The sequence below is a fragment of the Amborella trichopoda genome, chromosome 8 (assembly GCF_054954075.1).
Source record: "Amborella trichopoda isolate Santa Cruz 75 chromosome 8, AtrichopodaSantaCruz75HAP2 v2.0, whole genome shotgun sequence".
Classification (NCBI taxonomy): Eukaryota; Viridiplantae; Streptophyta; class Magnoliopsida; order Amborellales; family Amborellaceae; genus Amborella; species Amborella trichopoda.
Window position 1 is genome coordinate 1,537,947 of NC_142343.1, and position 21,238 is coordinate 1,559,184.

The following is a 21,238-nucleotide window of genomic DNA, read 5'->3' on the forward strand; positions in this document are numbered from 1 at the left end:
GCCATAGATATTTTGAAGCTCTTGAAAATGGCGTGGAATCACTCAGAAATCGATTCCTTATTCATTACTCAGTTGAAGCAAGAGAACCAAGGAATGGGTTTTTTGTGATTACACAGTGAAATTACTTGGAAAATGCACATTTAATTTTGTATGTGTTGAGGATTTTGTTATTACACAGTGAAATTACTAGAAAAATGGCCGTTTAATTTTGTAATTATTGAGCAGGACACAGAAAACAATGGCGGTTAGTCCACGGCAGTCCTTCGGTTGCTTCCTTGTTTCAGGTGTGCTTTATTCATCTCAATTGCGATACCTTAGTCTCTCTATCTCTATCTTTTGGTTTAGGACTTTGATTGAGCTTTTTATATGCAGTGGGTCGTCTGCTGAATTACTCTCTCTCGCTCTCTTATCTTTTTTAATTTGTTTATTTTGTGATAGCAGTTTCTTTTTCTTTGACCTTTTTTCCCGTAATTGTGTTACTGTGATGGTTTTTTTTTGCTAAATATTATTGTTTTCATTACTGTAGTTCGGGGTCTTAGTGGAGAAGTAGGCTTACACACTGTAAAATTTCTCTCTCTCTCTCTCTCTCTCTCTCTCTCTCTATATATATATATATATATATATATATATATATATATATATTGTTATTTCTTGCTGTTATAACTACATTTCATAATTATTAATCTCTCTCTCTCTCTCTCTTTCTCTCTCTCTACCCCATGTACAAAACAGTCTATTGGGTGGTTTTTGAGTCCCTTTTCAAATTGCACGATTTCTTTCATGTTCTCTCGATCTCTTAATTATGCTTTTATTAGGAGAATTGGTGGATGTGGCTATTTTTTCTTGAGGGAGTGAATTATTTTAATTATTTTGCACACTTAATGAATAACATAATTAGATTTTGTTAGCAACCATAGAAGTTCAGATTGAAACATCACTAACACTCATGCTTGAACATAAAATTTTTACTTTATTGATATTCACCCAAGTTACATTAACTTGGTTTTTTCGTCAATGGGTTCTGCGTCTACCATATTGTTTCTTCATCGATGGGTTTTATTGTCTCGTTGTTAATTCGCTAGCTTAGTGTAATTATAGCTTACTGGAAGAGTAGATTTCTCTCTCTTAAAGCAGAAAACATGTGATTTGTGCAGGACAAGGACGTCAAAGTGAACGGGCAATGCCACATTTCAAAGGAGATTATACTAGTTTTTGCAAAGAGAGATCATGGGGGGTTGGGAAATGCTTTTGCATTGCTTCCAACCAAATGAAAGGGGGTTATTACCTCTCTTTTCCAATCATAGGCTATTCTTCTTGTATTTTTATTCGGTGTTCAATAAAGAGAGAAAGAAGGCCAGGACCAATATTCTCACAGCCCAAAGATTTTGCAGCAGTTAAATATGAATGTTTGCTTTCTTCAAAAACATGGGGAACTGGCGTTATACAATCAAGGCTGAGGAAGTTGGGTTCTTCTAATGGGTTTTGTCATGAATCACAAGCTAACCAATTGATTAAGACAAGAGCTGATTTAAAATCAAAACCTTATGATATCATAGAATCAAAGTCTGACTCTGTTAAATTCTTCAAAGTTCTAAGTGAGGTTGTGTTGTCTGAAGAGGACACACAAGACAAATCTCCTTGGTGGGAGCAGTTTCCAAAGCGATGGGTTATCGTTCTTCTTTGCTCTTCTGCATTTCTTCTCTGCAATATGGATCGTGTATGCTTCTCTCTTTTTCTTAGCTTTATGTGACAACAAATTACAATTTGAGTACCTGCAAAGTTAGGTGAGGATGCTATTATCCATTGGTATATGGACGATGGACAGAGATGGAGAGAGTGGGATCCACATTAGCGTCATGCCTAGTTTTGGTAGATCTTGCTCTGTCTCTACCACTATGCATTAAAATGGACAGTGGTGACCCTGTGGATTTGGTTCTTCTATAGTCCACCGGATTGTAGTATACTTTGTCATGATGTTATCTCTGTGGTTTTGCAGATTATTCGAAAAAATACCTGGTTGACATCTTTACATTTTTATACCCATATGCTTTCGCCGCAAGAATAATCTCACCAATGTGGAAAGAGAGCATGTTGCTCATAATATTTAGAAGCATTGAAGAAGAAGATAGTTGTAGCCATCTCCTGAATTACATGTCCAGAGTTTTCTGCTTCAGACCAATAAGCTGAAACTCTGTTCCATTTGTAGAAATTTAAAATGTGACACATGGTAAATCCATTTTTATATCCCCCAATTTGCCAATTTGAACTTTTTTTTTTTTTTGGGTGGGGGGTGGGGGGTGTGGTTCAAAAATCAGAGATTCACATAATAATCTCACCAGCATATATTCATACCACATCTTAGGACATGTCGGGGATGCTGCTCCAAAACAGGTGCCACACTCACTTTTGAGTGGCTTTTAAGTGACATCCAGAATATGTGTTATTGGTTTCTTTGGAAGCCACATTTTACACGCTTTTCAGTGCATTACGCACAAGCAAGGGCACCACTTTTTGTACAAGTAAAATTAGAAACTATTAATTATAATTCTAAATGCCAAATAACTGTTTTTCCCCCCTAGTGGAATCGGAATGAAAACTGACATAAAGATGTACACAAACCAAATGAGCCACTAGTGTTCATGAGGTTATCTGAAAGATTAAAAAGTTAATTTCTGGGCCTCTATAATAGGACTAATGTTTCTCCTCTATTTTTCTTTCTTATATGCATTATGGATCTTAAGCATAAAAGGTCTAAGACCACATGGTTGGAGCTGCATGCCATTTTCTTCATCCATCTAATAGTTCAACTGTTTTTCTATTCATAGTCTTCTTGATTTTGATCCATAATTTCTTTTGTTGTTGTGTATACTACATGGCTTTTTTTCTCAATGAGAAAAGGAAATAATTTGTTATAGTTGGTTATGGTGATATATTTCTCTTGGTAGTTATGAAGGTTGCAAGCTGGCACTTGGTTATTGGCTTAAAGGAAACAATTTACTGTGGCAGGTAAATATGAGTATCGCCATTCTTCCAATGTCGGCAGAGTTCAACTGGAGTCCTTCAACTGTTGGCTTGATCCAGTCATCTTTCTTCTGGGGCTACCTTCTGACCCAAGTATGTTTTGACTATTCTACGGTTTGTTCTTTTCTTCTTTGAGCAAGACCTTTAAGTGGTTTTGACATGATCAACATTTTCTTGTCGTATTTAGGCTCTGTGAAAATTTGGATACAGAGAAAAATGAGTGGTTGATCTTGGTTGTGGAAGAATTTGTTTGGTTTGTTAGGAGGATTACAAGAATTCATTAGGGTTGTTTTGCATGTTGCTTTTTGTCAAGCAGACCAATTATTGAGCTCTATGTTATGGTTCAGATTGCTGTAATCTTCTATCATGCGGAATTCCGTAAGGCATAGACATAATAGATGCTCTGGATTACTAATAGGCACTTTGAGGAAGCCAAGGACTTCTTCCTGAAGTCTTATTATGGGCAGACTGGCAATTGTGATAAGCAAGCACAACTTGATATTGAGAGGATCAGATCAGTAGGATTATTAAGTGTGCTTGATCTAGAGGGACAATCTTGTAGTGTTATTCAAATGTAAATAGATCATTGGTCAAGAGAGTGGTGACCCTTGTAATTGGTTATTAATCAAGATCCATGACATATATCATTTTATAAATTCCATTTTCGCTTTTATTATGAGAATATTGTGAAGTATAAGTTATATTTTTCTTGGTATAATTATGTTGACATATCATTTACACTATTGTTATATCCCCTTTGTTATTTGGGCATTAGTTTCAAGTCAAGCACATCCTCTGCTGATACTTCTTTCACAATAGTTGCACTTCATTTTATGGAAAGTATTAAGTATGGTTCATCTAATGGTCCTTTATTATTATTATTATTAGTTATGCTTCAAATTGTAGATTGCTGGAGGCATATGGGCAGACACAGTTGGTGGAAAGCTTGTGTTGGGTTTTGGGGTAGTTTGGTGGTCCATTGCTACTGTTCTAACCCCTGTAGCTGCAAAGCTTGGATTACCTTTCTTACTTGTCATGCGCGCCTTCATGGGGATTGGTGAGGTTGATTTTCCTTCCATTATTTTCTACTATTCTGCACTTTTCTTTTGCCCTTTTACTACTGTGCTGATGAAAAAATTAGTCCGGAAAAATATAGGGTCAATTATGTCGAAATATTTCATAGACAAAGTTATGCCATAAAATTGGTGGACTAGAAAAGTCATTCCTTAATATAGCTCCTATTGCATGGCGTGCGTTATTCCTTGGCATCTGTTGGTAGTTTAAGCATTTATTTGCATGGATTGGTAATGAGTGTAAAATATTGGATTAGCATACCAAATACCAGGCCACTCAACCAATAAAGAAATTCAAATGAAGATACGGAGTTTGATCTGTCCTCCCGATAACTGACTTACAATTTAACTGTCTGTAATATTTGACTATGAATTTTATTGAATCAATATTGGGAAAGTATTGTCTTTAGGGGATGGGTCTTACTTTGTATTAATGCAAAACAAGTTTGAGGTAGAGAATTTGGAGATGCCACCCTGGCGAGGAGAGGAGTCTTTATTCATTATTTCTTTCTTTATTTCTATCTTTTCTGAAAGTTAGCAACAAATTTCATATGTTGGTTTTTCCATTGTAAATTTGACGATCACTATATTATTGAAAATTTGGTGGTCATATATAAAAGAGCTCAAGCAACACATGGTTTCAAGGCATTCATGTGATGCATATAGCATAAAAATGTAAAAATAATTCAAGTTTGAAGGATTTTCAGGAACTGATAATCTCCCAAGCAAGGTAGTCATATCTAAGAAGAATGTGGTGGTAGAGAAAAAGACTGCTGTAACTAGTGAATGATGCAGATCTTTTGATGGTAGCATCCTATGTCAATGGGTGATGTAAATCTGGGTCCTATCAAAAGTAGATTCTATTAAATATTCTTTTATCAGCAATTCAGGCTGGTTAAACTCTTGTAGGACACTACAATATGAGGATCACATGTTGATTTGTATGTTTTCCTCATCAGCATTCTTTGCAATCTTTGATTGGTTTACCTTAATATTATATCTTCTCTCAATACGTTTTTTTCTTTTTCCCTTGATGAATGACTATTTATCTTTCTCTCAGGGAGTTGCCATGCCTGCTATGAATAATATTCTATCCAAATGGATTCCTGTCAAAGAGAGGAGTAGATCACTGGCATTAGTTTATAGTGGGATGTACCTTGGATCCGTAACTGGCTTGGCTTTTTCACCCTTGCTAATACAGAAGTTTGGGTGGCCATCAGTTTTTTACTCCTTTGGTTCTCTTGGAACAGTGTGGGTTGCTATTTGGCTAAATAAGGTGAGCTAATCTATTTACTTCATTTCATGGGGTTTTGATATATCATGCATATAATTCTGTATCCTTTATATAATATTTCAACCACTTTATAAGGTATGTTGCTTTTGCAAATTTCAAGTAGTAGTTATAATGATGATTTTAATCTGTTGCATTCATTTCAATTGTGTCCTACAATTTATTCTCTCGAAAGCCTTTATTTAGGTGAGACACTTCAAATTGCGGACCATTGTTCATAAACTCAAACTCAGGTTGCAGATAGGACATTTCCAAAACCTAGTCAATTTGCTACTTGGGCAAGTCAAATCGACCTTGTTCTTAAAAAATATTAGATAAAATAAAATCTGCATAAAACTGAATTGCTAATAAATTGTTAATTAATTATTGCGAGTTTGATGATGTGTCTATGGTGATCTATATAGTAATAAATATCATATCTGTATGAACCAGGGTTTTAAAAATCGACGAGTCGCAACGGACTCGCCCGAGTCGACATGAGAATCAGTCATCCCATGTTGATTCTTGTGTAAAACCGAAAATTGCCTGGTTCTAGAAGAGAATCGACGATTTTGAATAGTAAATCATTCATATCACGTCATAAATCGCGATTCTAAGAGGCTTATGACGTCATAGGTTGGCGAGTCACTGAACAAGGATACTTTGGTAATTCAGTTTAAAAGGTAAGACGGTATACCCCTTATGTCGATCACGCTGACAGTAACGCTATTGAAGAGGTACTTATAGCTCTTAAACTCTTAAAGTTTGTTTGATTCTTCGATGTGGGATTTGAGTGGAGTGATATAACATTCAAACGTTATTCAATATAAACAATTATTGTACAAAGGTAGTCAACACGTAGCGATTGGCTGCCGTGGTTATCAACTACATTTCTTCTTGGGATGTCTCAAGTTCGAATTTCTTGGGACGTCTCAAGTTCGAATCGAGCTTGCGATGCTAATCTGCAATTTTATTTTTTGTCTTAAAAAAAAATAGAAAGAAGAAAATAATATCATAAAAAAAAAGACAAATAAAAAGAAGAAAATAATATCATCAAAAAAATAAAAAGAAAAATATGTTTTACTTTTGTCTTCAAAAAAAAAAAAAATGCAGAAAATAGTGTCATCAAAAAAATAAAAAGTAATACAACAAGCATTTCTTGTTAAAAAACAAAAAAGACAATGCATCTTCAATTTCAGTATATAATATTGTAGTTAGTTAGGTTTCAATAATTTTGGATTATAATTAGTTAGGTTGTAATAATTTGGGTTTTTTTTAGCGGATTAGGGTTTTCCACCAATTCGAGATTTTAGTGGCAATTTTTTCATCGATTTAATCCATTATTTATTGTAGTCTATATATGATTATATACTTTATCTATGATAACTCTTTGTTTTTTTTTTATGTGATGCAAATTTAATGGTTAACATAAGTTCATACAGGGAAAGAACATCTCAATATTCGTAAATTGATAAAAAAATGAAAGTTAATAATGTAATACCCGTATTTCTTATTAGATTCATAAAAAAAAACATTTATAATGAATTTTAATAATTTTTTTGGGTTTTTTTTAAGGGTTAATTGGATCGCTTCGGCTGATTCCCGATCCGGATAGCCGATTCACCGATACGAATGGGTTTTTGAGATGCCCGATTAGGGGCACCGATCTGTTTTTTAAACCACTGGTATGAACGTGTTATTCATCATCATCGCTATCAGAGCCTTTTTCCAACTATTTGGGGTTGGCTATATGAATCTTGATCCGCCATTCTGCTCTATAAAGGGCCATACCCTCAATGAGGCCATAAGTCCTCATATTTTTCTTCCTACTTCTAACCATATCATTTTTAGCCTACCCTTGCCTTTTTTGAGCCTTTCACTTGAACTAATTCGCACCTCCTATCAGGTGCTGTATGGGGTTTGCACTGCCCATAGCCAGCCCACCTAAGTTTACTTTCTATTATCTTATCACCTATTGGAGCCGCACCTAAGTTCTCCCAAATGTATTTATTTCGAATCTTATCCCTTCTCGTCTTGCTACTCTTCCATCTCAATATCCTCATCTCAGCTACACTCATCTTATGGGTATGTTGTTCCTTGACCTCCTACCATTCCGCCGTGCCCCATAAAATGTATTATTATTATATATAATTTTACTATAATATCTATATAAGTCTAACAAATTGACCATATTCTATATAGTATGATGTATAAAATTTCAAAAACTATATGTACTACCCGATGAATTGAATCAATCATTCAGATTTGTATTACACCATATGACTTTTTTCAAACTTTGGGTTCAAGTTTTTGGTAGCTATTATTCAGAAAAGGGATAGTTATTGCAACAATGTTATGTGATGTTGCCTTCTTAACTCCCTAAAGGGGTGTGGTGCTTCATGCAAATTTTTTGGAATGTTACACAACTGGATAACAATAAGATGGCCTTTAGAATTTACAAGATGATGTAGAGGTATAATTTCTAGTTTGCAGAACTAAATCATCTACACCTTAAGCTCCAAATGGCAATAGTTGTTTTCCTCAAAATGCATTGTTTACCTTTATAATTGTGCCATTTATTGCATGTGTATGATTATTTCGCACACATTACTAATGGTTTCATATTTGGATCTTGATCAATATGTGACCTCGAATAAGCATTTCAAATTGAAATATTTTCTGTTTGTTGCATGAATGTATTGACCACACTTTCTAGTGTTTAAGTGGAAATAAGACTCAGTCATGAGTTTTTTCATGTCTATTTATTTCATATACTTGAATCTGTATTTATTTATTTACATGATAGGCTTATAGCTCTCCACAAGAAGATCCACAACTCTGTGAAGATGAAAAGAAGCTTATTGTAGGTGACAGTGTTTCAAAGCAACTGACCACCACCATTCCATGGAGACTAATATTATCAAAGCCACCAGTTTGGGCCCTAATAATCTCCCACTTTTGTCACAATTGGGGGACATTCATTCTTCTTACATGGATGCCAACATACTACAATCAGGTGATTGATTCTGTATTATTTTGTGACTTACCGAGAAAAGGGTTTACTCGGAACGATTATGCATGCCTCATTTTTGTCTTATATAAACTGCTGTGATCTACTGAGAGAATTTGGCTTGGTGAGCATAATTTGATGATTTTATATCCATTCTGATAAGTCCTACTCTCTCTGTCACCATTTATTTCAATGGATTTACTATGGTTGCTCTATGGACCGTTGGATTGTAGTATGCTTTCCCATTACAATGACAATCATGATCCCAAATTTCCATCTAGGAGCATGTTGATTGCCATAGAAAGCTTTAGCTAGAAAATAGTGCTCATGAAAATGTATGAGTGTGATAAGAATTAGCCTCTTGATTAATCATCATCATCCAAGCCTTATCCCAATTATTTGGGGTTGGCAAATTAGCCTCTTGATTACCTCATCTAAAAAGGCCTTAGTTTATCGATTTGTACAACACAAGGTTTTCTTTTCATGAATACCAATATTTCAATCAGAATTTGGCTAGTATTTCTTGAGATACGACTGGCTTATGCCATTTATCTTGGATCAGAAACTGGCACCTAGATGCACATTATCTTGACGCAAAACATACTAGACTAATTTTTATGTCCTTCTTAATAACATAATCTCCTTTAATATTCTCCTTAATGCAATAATATCTCCTTTATCAAAACAGACTATATGAGCTACAACTTTAAGCTTCTCGTAACGTGTAATTGTCGTTTATTGTTTATTTTCTAGGTATTGAAGTTCAACCTGACAGAGTCTGGGCTTCTCTGTGTTCTGCCGTGGCTTACAATGGCAGTATCTGCAAATATAGGAGGCTGGATTGCTGACTCTCTTGTGAGTAAAGGGTTTTCCATCACAACAGTTCGCAAGGTAGGCAGAAGGACACCATTGTTCTCCATTTTGAACTGAATTCCAATCTAAATGAAGTGATTGTGCTGTGAAGAAGTTTCTTCTCATTTTATTGAATAGTTTCTTCTGAGTTTGTTGATAACTTGTAACTTAATAAAAAGTAATGATATAAAATAAAAGTGAAAGATAAACTCAAGCATTGTTTCTAATGCTTTTGAAATTTACCAACAGAATTATTGATAAACTCAAGCATTGTTTCTAATGCTTTTGAAATTTACCAACAGAATTATTGATAAATTCGGCAGTACACATTGTTCTACTAATTAAAGGAAATTGGGTGGCAAGAATACTGGTTCTATGTTTCATTGGTGGTGACTTTGATAATATTTTTACTAACTGTATTTTACATTATATGCACCAGCTACTTGAGATAAGTAGGGTTTTTAGTGGATTTATAAAAGGGTTTGTAAGGAACTCAAGCGAAGAAGAATTTGGTTAGATTTGCATTTTATGCATTCATTGTTGAACGACTCACTTCTAATTTTTTAATACACTTTTTTACTGTTTTGATTTTGCAGATTATGCAGTCCATTGGGTTTCTTGGGCCAGCTTTCTTTCTTACACAATTGAGCCATGTCCATTCCCCTGCAATGGCAGTCCTATGCATGGCATGCAGTCAGGTTTGTGACGTTGATTCTCTTGAAGAAAAGTATACTGTAATCCAATATAGTATGATAGATATCTATAGTCCATTAACTTAATCCAGCATACTATGATATACTCATAATCTATGAGTTCATCACGACCATCTGAAATCATAGAAAGAAGGAGATGAACATTGGATAGTATGATGTACTAGACCCAAGTATATACAATTTACTTCTCACGTATATCACGAGGCAAACATGGTGGCTGACTCTATAATCAAGGGGGCTGCTACATCATCAGAGGCTACTGTGTGGAGAGATCACCCTCCTGATTTCCTAATTTTATTGTTTTCTCATGATGTCGCACGCCTTCCCCATGATAAGGTTGTAACATGACTTGCATTTAACTGTTTATTTTATTTACTTAATGAACACGGGTAGGGGGCCCAAATCATCACTGATTTACAAGAAAAAAGTTTATACAAGTTACAAGATAGGGCATAGATGGCATTATTAAAAAGTTTATACAAGTTACAAGATATCATTCTGAGATATCTCATATGGATATGGTGTCTGTGGCGGTTTTTGGATTACATGAATTTCTGTAATCTTTTCATTTATCTTTACAGGGAACTGATGCATTTTCACAGTCCGGTTTGTACTCTAATCATCAGGATATTGGCCCTCGATATGCTGTAAGTACTGTGTTTTTGCTCTAACAGTGTCATGTTTTAATCCAATAGATATTAGTAATATAGGCTGTCTTTAAACTTGATTTTCCCCATATATGGGGTTTCATTAAGGATGCTGCTTTTGGAATTTTCATTCATTGCTTTTGGCACATCAGCTATCATCATGTTTCCAATACTTTGGTATCATACTTCCATGCATGAGAAAATTACTCACAATCACAATTAATTCTCTCTGTCTCGCTCATCGCAAAAAAGTAGCCCAATTTCACCCGAATCACATATATGTTTCCACTATGTAAACTAATATTCATGTTTTTGTGGATTGTGTTTTAGAACTGGTTTGTTAGATTTTCTTGGTTTTTGAGAAAAAGAAAAGTGTTGAGCTACCTGATATCTCTTGAATTTTGTAGGGTGTACTTCTGGGTCTGTCGAACACTGCTGGAGTACTGGCTGGAGTCTTTGGGACAGCAGCAACTGGTTACATCTTACAGCACGGTTTGTTCTTTGGATGACCTTAAATGTTGTTTTCATGCCATTTTTTAATGTCTTTCAACGCTCTCTCTCTCTCTCTTTTTCTCTCTCGTCTTTGTTCTGATTATGGTCACAGAAAAAATCCAGGCTGTGGGACCGGATTTTTACCACCTCCAACCTCCCTCCCCTCTCCCTCTCTTTCACGCACACACATATTCCTTGCTTCTCATTATGTTTATGGAGAAGTCCAGGCTCATGGGATGATCTCTCTCTCTCTTATCTTGGTGCTGATTGCGTTCATGGAAAATTCAGGCTTTCTTGTGTCTTGCTTCTGATGTGTTCATGGAAAAATTCAGGCTTTCTAGTGTCTTGCTTCTGATTGTGTTCATTGTGTTCATGGAAAAATTCAGGCTCATGGGATGATGTATTCAAGGTGGCAGTAGGCCTATATCTTGGAGGAACAGTGGTATGGAACCTTTTCTCCACTGGAGAGAAGATACTTGACTGATGCATGAAACAACAATCAGCAGGTAGATATACACATTCATAAAAGGAAAGTAATTTATTCAAGAAGAATACAAAGAATAAGAGGCTCTTTGTAAAATATGAATTAATTATTTAATTCTGTAAAATTATGAATCTTTCTAAAGCTATCAATTTTGGGAGTGACTTTGATTGGTTACAATTTTGATGATTTCAGCACCATGTCCCATGTAAGAGTCCCCCAACAACAGGAAAAAAAAAAAAAATGGAAAGAGAAAACTTAGCCTTCATTCAAGATAGTTTCATGTGCATCTCATTTCTCAATTTCTAAGATCCATACCAATCACAGTCAAGTTTAATTTCAGGTTTCCAAAAGTCATAGATTGGAGATAATATGTGGTCTGTAGTCTAGTAATAATGGATGTGGTTTGCACAAGGTTGCAACCTTAAACAATCCAATTAAGGCGCACCTCTAAATTTTATAATAAATGAAAATTTGATTTCAAAAATTCTTAAAATGGCTTGAGAATCTATTTTCATCTCTAATTATAAAATTTTTAACTCTAAAAATGGTTTAAATCAAGTAGATCTATAAATACATGAAAATCTTGAAAAAGAACGGTCCAGATAATGTGTTGCAAGATACACTATTTCACGGACTCGAAATCTAATTTTCTTTTCATATTCATACATCTCGATGTTGAGATGATCAATTAGAGGATTTTTCAATATCCAAACAACCATGTATTTTTGAGGTTCATCTTTAAACTTTTATGGTCTTTTCAAATGTATCCTGAAATCCAAAACCATTCCTTTTCTCCTTTTCCCCGGTTTCAGGAGATTGTGGCTTAGTGAATTAATAAATGATTCAATTGGCAACAGTATTCGGTGAGTTGGTCTCTCATGCGTCTACAATGGTTTTCATAGGATATATGACTTGAGACATTTTCCCAAATCACATGATTTGGATACTTGATGGTTCCGCAGGCACCCTTTTAATGATTCAGATTGAATCTAAAAAAGAACATATTTTATTTTATTATTATTTAAAAATGACCTTTATCTAGAATTTGGGGGTATAAATGTATTTTATATGGCACATACAATAAAAATAATAAAAAAATATTTCAAACAAAAAAGTTAACTAAAATACACCTTAAACAATTTAATAATATTTTGATCAGATTTTTTTTTTGTTATTTTTATTTGATCCACCGTATAAAGATACATTTATAACCCAATTTACATATAAATATAATTTTAGATAAAAATAAAAATAAAATATAAAACCTTTTTGGCTGTTTGATGTGGCCACATTTAATCAGAGCCATTAAAAAGGGTGCCGTGCACCCCTTCACCATCCACATGATGTGGGCTGGAGACTACTATTTTTTAAACCGAAATCCATCTACAATATGGATCTATGGTTTTCAAAGGATTCATGACCCAAACCATTTCCCAAATAACTATAAATCTATTTCCTCCTTAGATGCAGGAATCCAGAGCTCCAAATCTTTAAATAATTAAAATGAAGACCCAAAAAAAAGAGAGGGAGAAAATAGGTTTTTTCAGGCTTAAAATTCAACTTTTTTTCCCCCTGATCTTGGTAGTCTAAATGATAGACCTTCAAGTTTTTTTTATCATAAATCCTTCTTCAAGATGGATTTTGAGAGGTGGATTCTCTGTAGCAGGTCTACGTGACATTTTATGCCATTTACTACAACCCCTTAGTCTTAAACTTGAGGTTCCTCACATAACATTTGATGGCATCTATTTTTTTTTTTGTCGGGGAAATGATCATCTACCTGTGGTAAGAATGAAATTCAAGATGTGCAACTATCATCCTGACCACCCGTTCCTACAATTATTAGTAGCTATCGTTTTGACCACCCGTTCCTACAATTATTAGTAGCTATCGTTTTGCATGTAAACAGATAAAATAAAATAATTTAAGGTATTTCATTGCATGCATGTTAGAATATGTCGAAAATTCACCTCCACAATGGAAATGAAGGATTTATATTTCTGCTGGGATATTCTTTTCTTGATTTCTAGACACCAACAAATTCTCCCCCAAAAGTCTAAACCCCTACTTTTAGTGGCTTTGGCCAGAAAATTGCTGCCTGAATCGACCTTGATCGGGAGCACGGCACTGGAAAAACCTTGGAACCGCTCGAGTCTATTGCTTGGTTGTGAAGGCTTGGGGTGTAACACAAAATTCGAGAAATTTGTTTTTCGAACTTTGAATCAAGTCAATGACACTCAACCACTTGATTTGAAATTTGATGGACAAGAGTAATTTTGACTTCATTGTATTATAAGTAGATGGTCTTTTTGGTATACTTTGGGTAATTTAGTGAGAAAGATAGACCCTTACCGATTTTTTTAAATAGTTTAGGAGTTAGTTTTTTTTGAAGATATTACTGGGGTGGTGTCGGTGGGAATAGAAACTATAATATGGTGACTAGGAAGTGGGGGTGCTACCACCATGAACCCAGCCCGTTCCGATGTAGTTTGACCTTTAGAGAGAAACAATTGACACATTCTAGAAATCATATGAAAAGCTGCCGAAACTCGTGTGCAGTGCAGTTTATAGCGGCATCCAAACAAACTAAACACGATTTTAATCCCTTTTTTTTTGGTTTATTATGCTCTTTCTTGCTACTATATAGCTTCATACATCTATGAATATGCAGATTCATGTGGTTTGGAATATAGGGGTTGAAATGGAAGGTACCGCTATGAATAATCCATTAAGTCAATCAGTTCTTATAAGATGCATATATATCATTGATTTAGGAAAACGCCGGTTCGGCATGAAATCCCCCGGTTCAACCTGAGGATCGTTTACCCGTTTTGGTACTATCTATATATAGAAAAACGGCTGAGCCTAGAAGGGAACCGATGGTTCCACATGGTAAAACAGCTACCCGAGCTGTTGATTCATTGATTTGGATTGGTTTTTGGCCGGTTTATTATTTTTTCACGTGTTTTTTTTGCGTTTTACTCTTTTCCCCCTAGTAAAATGGTGAATATATAGAAAACGGCTTCGGAATGGTAAAACAACGACCCGAACTACCGATTCATTGATCTGGACTGGTTTTTGGCCAGTTTATTATTTTTCACATGTTTTTTTTTGCGGTTTACTATTTTTTCCTCAATAAAACGGTGAATCGAACCGTCGGTTCACCGTTTCAAACCAGTTTTTGAGCTATCTGATCTTGGTCACCGATCCACTTTCTAAGTCATTGGTATATATGAACCAAGAACTCTCTAGCATAAATTAAAGAACACGTTTATAAATTAAAGAACAAGTTTATAAATTAAAGAGCAAGTTTTTGGTGCGGCGGCGGTTTTATGAAATTTGGGAAAATCGTGCCACAAAACCCCGCGGATGGCCTGCAAATATTTTCTCCCATGATTGTAAAAGCTTCAAATGGTGTAATCTTATAGATATGTAAATGATGAAAATGGTCAAATCTAGGAAAAATGTTGCAAGAAAAGCTTCATATCGATGATCATCAGAGTGGAGACGGTTGAGCCTTGTATTTTTTGCACCTTAACTGTGCCCTTAGGTGAAATATTAGGTGGGGCTCTTTGAAGTTGTGGCCTTACAAAATACTTTTCCTAAATTGAGTATTAGTTGTAGTCTAATTGGAATTTCAAATTAATGAAATAGAATGTTTACATGGGTTACCCCAAGAGAACGTTTTAATGTTATTATAAATAATATCATCCATTGTTGGTGTTGGCTTTCGGTTACTAAAGAGGGATATGAAATCCTTGAGGTGGATATTAGGTTGCATCTTGCTAATTTAGCCCTCTCCCACAATAAGATGAGGCCATTGGTATTGGCTTTCAGTTACTAAAGAGGGATGTGGAATCTTTGAGGTGGATATTAGGTTGAATCTTGTTAATTTAGCCCTCTCTCACGGTGGTAAGATCAGGTTAGTTGGTCGATGGTGTCCACCGGTTAGAGGATGTTTTAAGTTAAATTTCGATGGAAGCTCTTTGGGTAACCCAGATTGGAGGGTATTTTAAGTTAACTTTTGATAGAAGCTCTTTGAGTAATCCAGGGGAAGCTAGTATTGAAGGAGTGTCGAGATATTGGAATGGTGCAATTATCTTTGCCTATGCAAGGTTGATAGGCATCGTTACAACTAATTGGCAGAGTTATTTGCTGTACTTTTTTGTCTCCAATCTTTTGCTTCTAAAAATTTGGGGTCGATTTGCACGGTAGAAGGGGACTCTTTAAATGTGATCAAATAGTGTAAAAAAGAGCAGCATATCCCTTGGGAATTCCGTTCTTTGTAGAGTCAGATCCTGGATTTGGTTACGGTCCGTTTGATAGAACCCTAATATTTTAGAATAATATAAAATCTTATGTAATTCTAATCATATGAGTTTCATTCCTTGTTTGATTAGCTCAAATCATAACTTCTAATATTCTAAATATTAGAATCTCCAAATATTCAACTTGTACTTGTAGCTAAATTTTTGCAGGATTTGATTTCTACGTTTAAAATTATTGCGTCCCTCTCCTTTCATCCACTCATCTCCCTCTTTTGTCCCCTCCCCTTCTTTCTCTCCTCTCAACCAAGACACCCACCCCCCTCCTCCCTTTGTCTATCTCTCTCATGGTGGATCGTCATCTCAACCTCAATGTCTCTCTCATGGTGGATCTCCACCGCCTTTCTCTCTCTCAATCTCAATCTCTTTCTCTCTCTCATGGTGGATCGTCCTCTCAACCTCAATCTCTCACTCTCTCTCATGGTGGATCTCCACTCCCCTTTGTCTCTCTCAATCTCAATCTCTCTCTCTATCTCTCATGGTGGATTGCCAAAGAAAGCATGGTGAATCGCAAGAAAAAGCAACCCAACCTCTTTTTCTATAAACATTAGGGTTTCAGTCATATGCTCTTCTTCTATCTATGTTGAAACTTAAGCTATGAGCTTTAATGGTGAATGGAAAATAATGTGACCCAGATGTCAAGTGTTTTTAAGACTAACATTGTCTTGGATGATTTCAAACTTTGGCACGACCTATTTTAAAGACCATTGAAATCCCCATTGTTGATGACTAAGATCAAATAACCTAGAGACGTACCATTGTTTTTCTTTCAAATATATGCGGGCAGTCAAACATGCGGGTAGTCAAACCTAGCAATGCCTTTATTCAAATTTTAAAAAATCTAAATTTTAAATTTTGGTTTTGTCAAACATACCCTTAGTTGTTTGACTATATGTTTTCAGCATGTTTACAGGTAAGCTAATTCTTTAGCTAATGATTTGATCAAGAAAGGAGTTACACATGATTCTATTCAATTCGATAACATTTGTCAAAAAAAAATAAAATTACAAGAAAAGGTTAGATCACATCGGGATTTCAACATGATATTAACTACTACTTTATTATTTGAAAAAAGTTTATATAGAGCCAAGGCTCTAAACAATCAAATTAGAGTGCACCTCAAAATTTTCACTAGAAGGGGTTGTTTTGATGCCCACATATCCTCAAATTGATCATCTTGACATCAAGATGCATGGACATGAAAAAAATAGATTTAAGTTTTGAGGATACTTTGGCATCAAAACAACCTATTTTTTACACTATTTGAAGGTAAGCTCTTCTTTGGTTGTTTAGTACCTCGGCTCTATACAAACCACACCCTTATGTATGTGAAAGAGGTCCAAATATAAGGTGCTATTTTTTTTTTTTTAATGTTAGTTTGAGACTTTAAAGGAATAGAACTCAAGATGTCATATATATATATATATATATGACGTGAGTTTTATAATATAAACATAACATATTCATAAAAAATCTATTTGGAAACATTGTTATGAAGCTAGGAAATATTGCAAGTAATTATTTGGACCTCGATATGTATGAATATGAAGGAAAAACAAAAAGATTTCAAGCCATAAAAAGAGCATCTTGTGACAAATTATACGAACTATCAATTTTCAAGATTATCAAGTACTTATAGATCTGCTTGATTTGCACTATTTTAAAAGCTCTAAATTTCATTTTTATGAATGGAAACATATTTCATGGGCATCATAAGGACTTATGGCTTATGACAAGGTAATACATATATGGATGCAATTTCTATGAGGCATAGGCCTTAGTAAAACAAAGTAAAGGTCAACTTGAATCCTTGTCCAAAAAGCACTTTGGGATAGTAAATATCCGTAATGGCTCTAAAATCAATTTTCAATGTCAACTATGAAATTTGAAGCTAAAAAAATAGAACAGATCTTGTTGATAGGTCGGTACTTATTTTTAAGGTGAACTGGATAATCTATATGTTGTGTTATTATAATATATATTAATTTAAGAAGGGAAATCTCAATTTTTTTTACAACTATAACGGTCAAGGCGAGATGAACGACTTGAAGGATTTTCGAACCTAAAACTGCAATTTCCGGTGAAATTTGGGATGAGGCTTTATTTATTTCGATAGGGTTGCGGTCCTATCAAACCATTTTCCTTTCTCTATATCTTTTGTCTCTCTCTCTTTATATATACAAGTAGGATTAGGTCTGTTGCATGAAGGAATGACATAATCAATCACATAAATAATTGTATAGATATGATTATTTTATTAAAAGACATTATAATATTTTTATAAATTTAAAAATTAAACAATAAAAAGCCATAAATAAAAATCTCAACTACCTATTGAGATGAACATTAATGGATAGTTTGCTGCCAACTCTCAGTTGAGATGCACAGCTAGCAGATGAGCATTTCATCGCGAATAGTTGATGTTGCATGAAGCACTCTACTTGCTAGAAAAATAATCAATGTAAAAAGCCAATAAAAAATCTAGAAAAAAAAAGATTAACATACCTAAATTAATTACCGATTACTTTCATGCGCTCAAGTTCATGTTTTTGAGGCATCAGCGGCATCCTCCGAACATAAATCAGCAACAGTTGGAGGGATGGACACATAAATTATTGGGTGGAAAAAGTGGTTCCCCAGATGTTCTTTACATAACATGAGATAGATTTATGAATGCATGATATACCAAAAGGAAATAAAATACAAATTATAATCATATGTGAGTAAGCATTGCATGTGGCAGATTTATGAGTGCATGACCTACCAAAAGAAAATAAAATGCAAATTTTCGTCATGAGTAAGCATTGCATTTAATGTGATGTTATTCATGTAATATCTATCCTATAAATGTGTTATTAACTCAAACTCTCATTTACTAGAAACTCAGAAAATAAGAATATGTGACGATTTCCATGTCCATTGGAATTGCATAAAATACAGAGAGAGAGAGAGATCTAAATATGAGAAGATGAAAGCAATACATGCGCTGAGATGGCCTTCTACCCATCAGTGGCTCGCACACCACGCATCTTAATTCATGGCCATCAGATATCCATTAAAACAAAAATCACAAATACATTAGGATCAAATTAAATATGCTGTAAAAGAAAAACGATGTAACTTAAAATAAAATTAGAATATAGTGAGAGAGAAACGGCGTCGATATGAAATGATTATATATATATATATATATATATATATATATACACGCACGCATAGAAAGAAAAAACTTATTTTTATTGAAATTATAGCTACTCTAATTTCCATAAATCTCTAAAAGAAATATCTCTTTCTCTGTCTCTCTCACGAAACCTATCTTTTACTTTTTAGGTGTTTTTCCATCTTTCTTAAAATCTCTCAATGTGTGTTTGGATATTAAAAGGAAAATGGGTTGGCCTCATCTCTATAAATTTATTTTCTATTGAAATTATGACTACTCTAATTTCTATAACTCCCTAAATCTCTCTCTCACACAGACACAAACTCTATCTTTTATCTTTCAAGGGCTTCCATAAATCCTCTCAATCTACATTAAAAAGGGTAGTTGATGTTTGAAACATTGGACCATCCTAGAATTAAGTTCTAGGCTCTTCGACAACCTTAGATAATTAAAAAGCAAAAAATAAAAAATTAATTGGATGTTATATGGGGACAAATTTGAAAAAAAAAAAGAAAAAAAAACCTCCATGTAGAATTTGAGAAAAAATGTGGACCTACAGGTAACACAAGTCCGTGCACTAATTTTACTATCTAAAATATAAACGGTGCGGTTTCTATAAGGTTGCAACCTTAAACAATCCACTTAAGGCCCACCTTAAAATTTTATCATAACATTTAATTTTGTTGTAAAAAATTCTTAGTATTATTTTAAAATCTATTTTCATACCTAATTAGAAAATTTTAAAATTAAAAAATGGTTAAAATCAAGTAGATCTATAAATATATGAAAATCTTGAAAATAGACGGTCTAGATAATGTGTTGCAAGATGCACTATTTTTGAGACTAAAAAACCTTTTTTTTTTCATATTCATACATCTCGATGTCGAGATGATCAATTAGAGGTTTTTTCAACATTAAAACAATATTTCCGATATATTTTTGAGGTGCAAATGTTTTTGGTGCATCTGTGATTCTACACTTTAAGGTTGCAACCTTATTAAAGCTTAAAGCATGGGAGCCTTGGTTTAGACTTTAGAGAGAGAAAGTTCCAAAGGGAAGTGCCCTTTACGAGAGGCTTAGTAAGAGAAAGTTGAGATAGCATGATTTTTACTAATAAGTCACCCTCTAAGTCACGAAACATTCCCATGGCTATTGGTCCACCTTTCACCAAGAACCCCCCACTCCCTTTGCTCTTCCCCACAAGAAACGCCATATCCTCACTCTCTCTCTCTCTCTCTCTCTTTGAGAGAGATCTCCCATGCGGGCCTGGCAATGGGCCGGATGGCCTGACTCTAAAAAACGAGTAGGGGGCTAAGGCCAAGACCGGCCCGGTTCAGTTAAGGCTGACTTTTTTTTCCCCTCATCCAAAAATCAAAATATCTATATATATTTAATTTGGGTGTGGTTTTCGTAAGGTTGCAACTTTTAACAATCCAATTAAGAGTCACCTTCAAATTTGAGCATAGCATATAATTTTGATGTAAAATATTCTTAGGATTATCTGAAAGTCTATTTTCATATCTAATTATAAAATTTTGAACTCCAAAAATGGTTAAAATCAAGTAGATCTATAAACATATGAAAATTTTGAAAATGGACGGTCTAGATAATGTGTTGTAAGATGGACTACTTATGAGACTCAAAATCCTTTTTTCTTTCATAATCACGCATCTCGATATCGAGATGCTCCATTAGAGGGTTTTTAACATTAAAACAACATTTTCCAATGGATTTTTTGCATTTTAAAGTTGCAACCTTATATAAATTTATTTCATTTAATTATATTTAAAATATATTTCATAAATTAGGATAAAAAAATATTACTAGACTCAGATCCCTTGCCTGGTCAAATTTTTGGACACATACTTAGACCTGGATCAGGTCTACCCCTAGGGTACCGGGTCAAGTTCATTGCCACCCCTGCCTAGGCCTATTGCTACCCCTATTCCCAGGTTTTTTCTAGGGATCCGGTTTTTATGCGATCAAGCCTGGAGCTTCTTAATAAATCTATATTTTATATGGATTTTTGGACTTAATTTTCAAAGATATTTAATCTCTAACATGGGATCAAGAATATGAAAAAATTAAATAAATTTTAAAAACTAAAAATAAAAAATCTAGAAAAAACGCATTCGGACCGGATGGAACACCTAAAGATGGATGCTAGTCATGTCTTCCAGGCCGCATCAAA

General features: G+C 34.4%; 1 protein-coding gene across 10 annotated transcripts; it reads left to right on the plus strand.

Annotated features, from left to right (window-relative positions):
- On the plus strand, positions 1–11,739 carry PHT4;1 (phosphate transporter 4;1). Of its 10 annotated transcripts, none has more exons than XM_088873214.1 (12): positions 1–148; positions 226–284; positions 1,155–1,717; positions 3,007–3,114; positions 3,910–4,083; positions 5,155–5,370; positions 8,171–8,380; positions 9,128–9,265; positions 9,823–9,924; positions 10,521–10,586; positions 10,994–11,078; positions 11,465–11,739. In XM_088873214.1, the coding sequence occupies exons 5-12, from the start codon at positions 4,057–4,059 to the stop codon at positions 11,560–11,562; spliced, it is 942 nt and encodes a 313-aa protein (XP_088729340.1). In that variant the 5' UTR covers positions 1–148; positions 226–284; positions 1,155–1,717; positions 3,007–3,114; positions 3,910–4,056; the 3' UTR covers positions 11,563–11,739. The 10 variants fall into 10 exon arrangements, with proteins under 10 accessions (XP_088729340.1, XP_088729345.1, XP_088729335.1 ...); XM_088873219.1 differs by having other exon boundaries at positions 3,910–4,078; XM_088873209.1 differs by having other exon boundaries at positions 3,928–4,083.
- Positions 11,740–21,238: the final 9,499 nt, after the last annotated feature.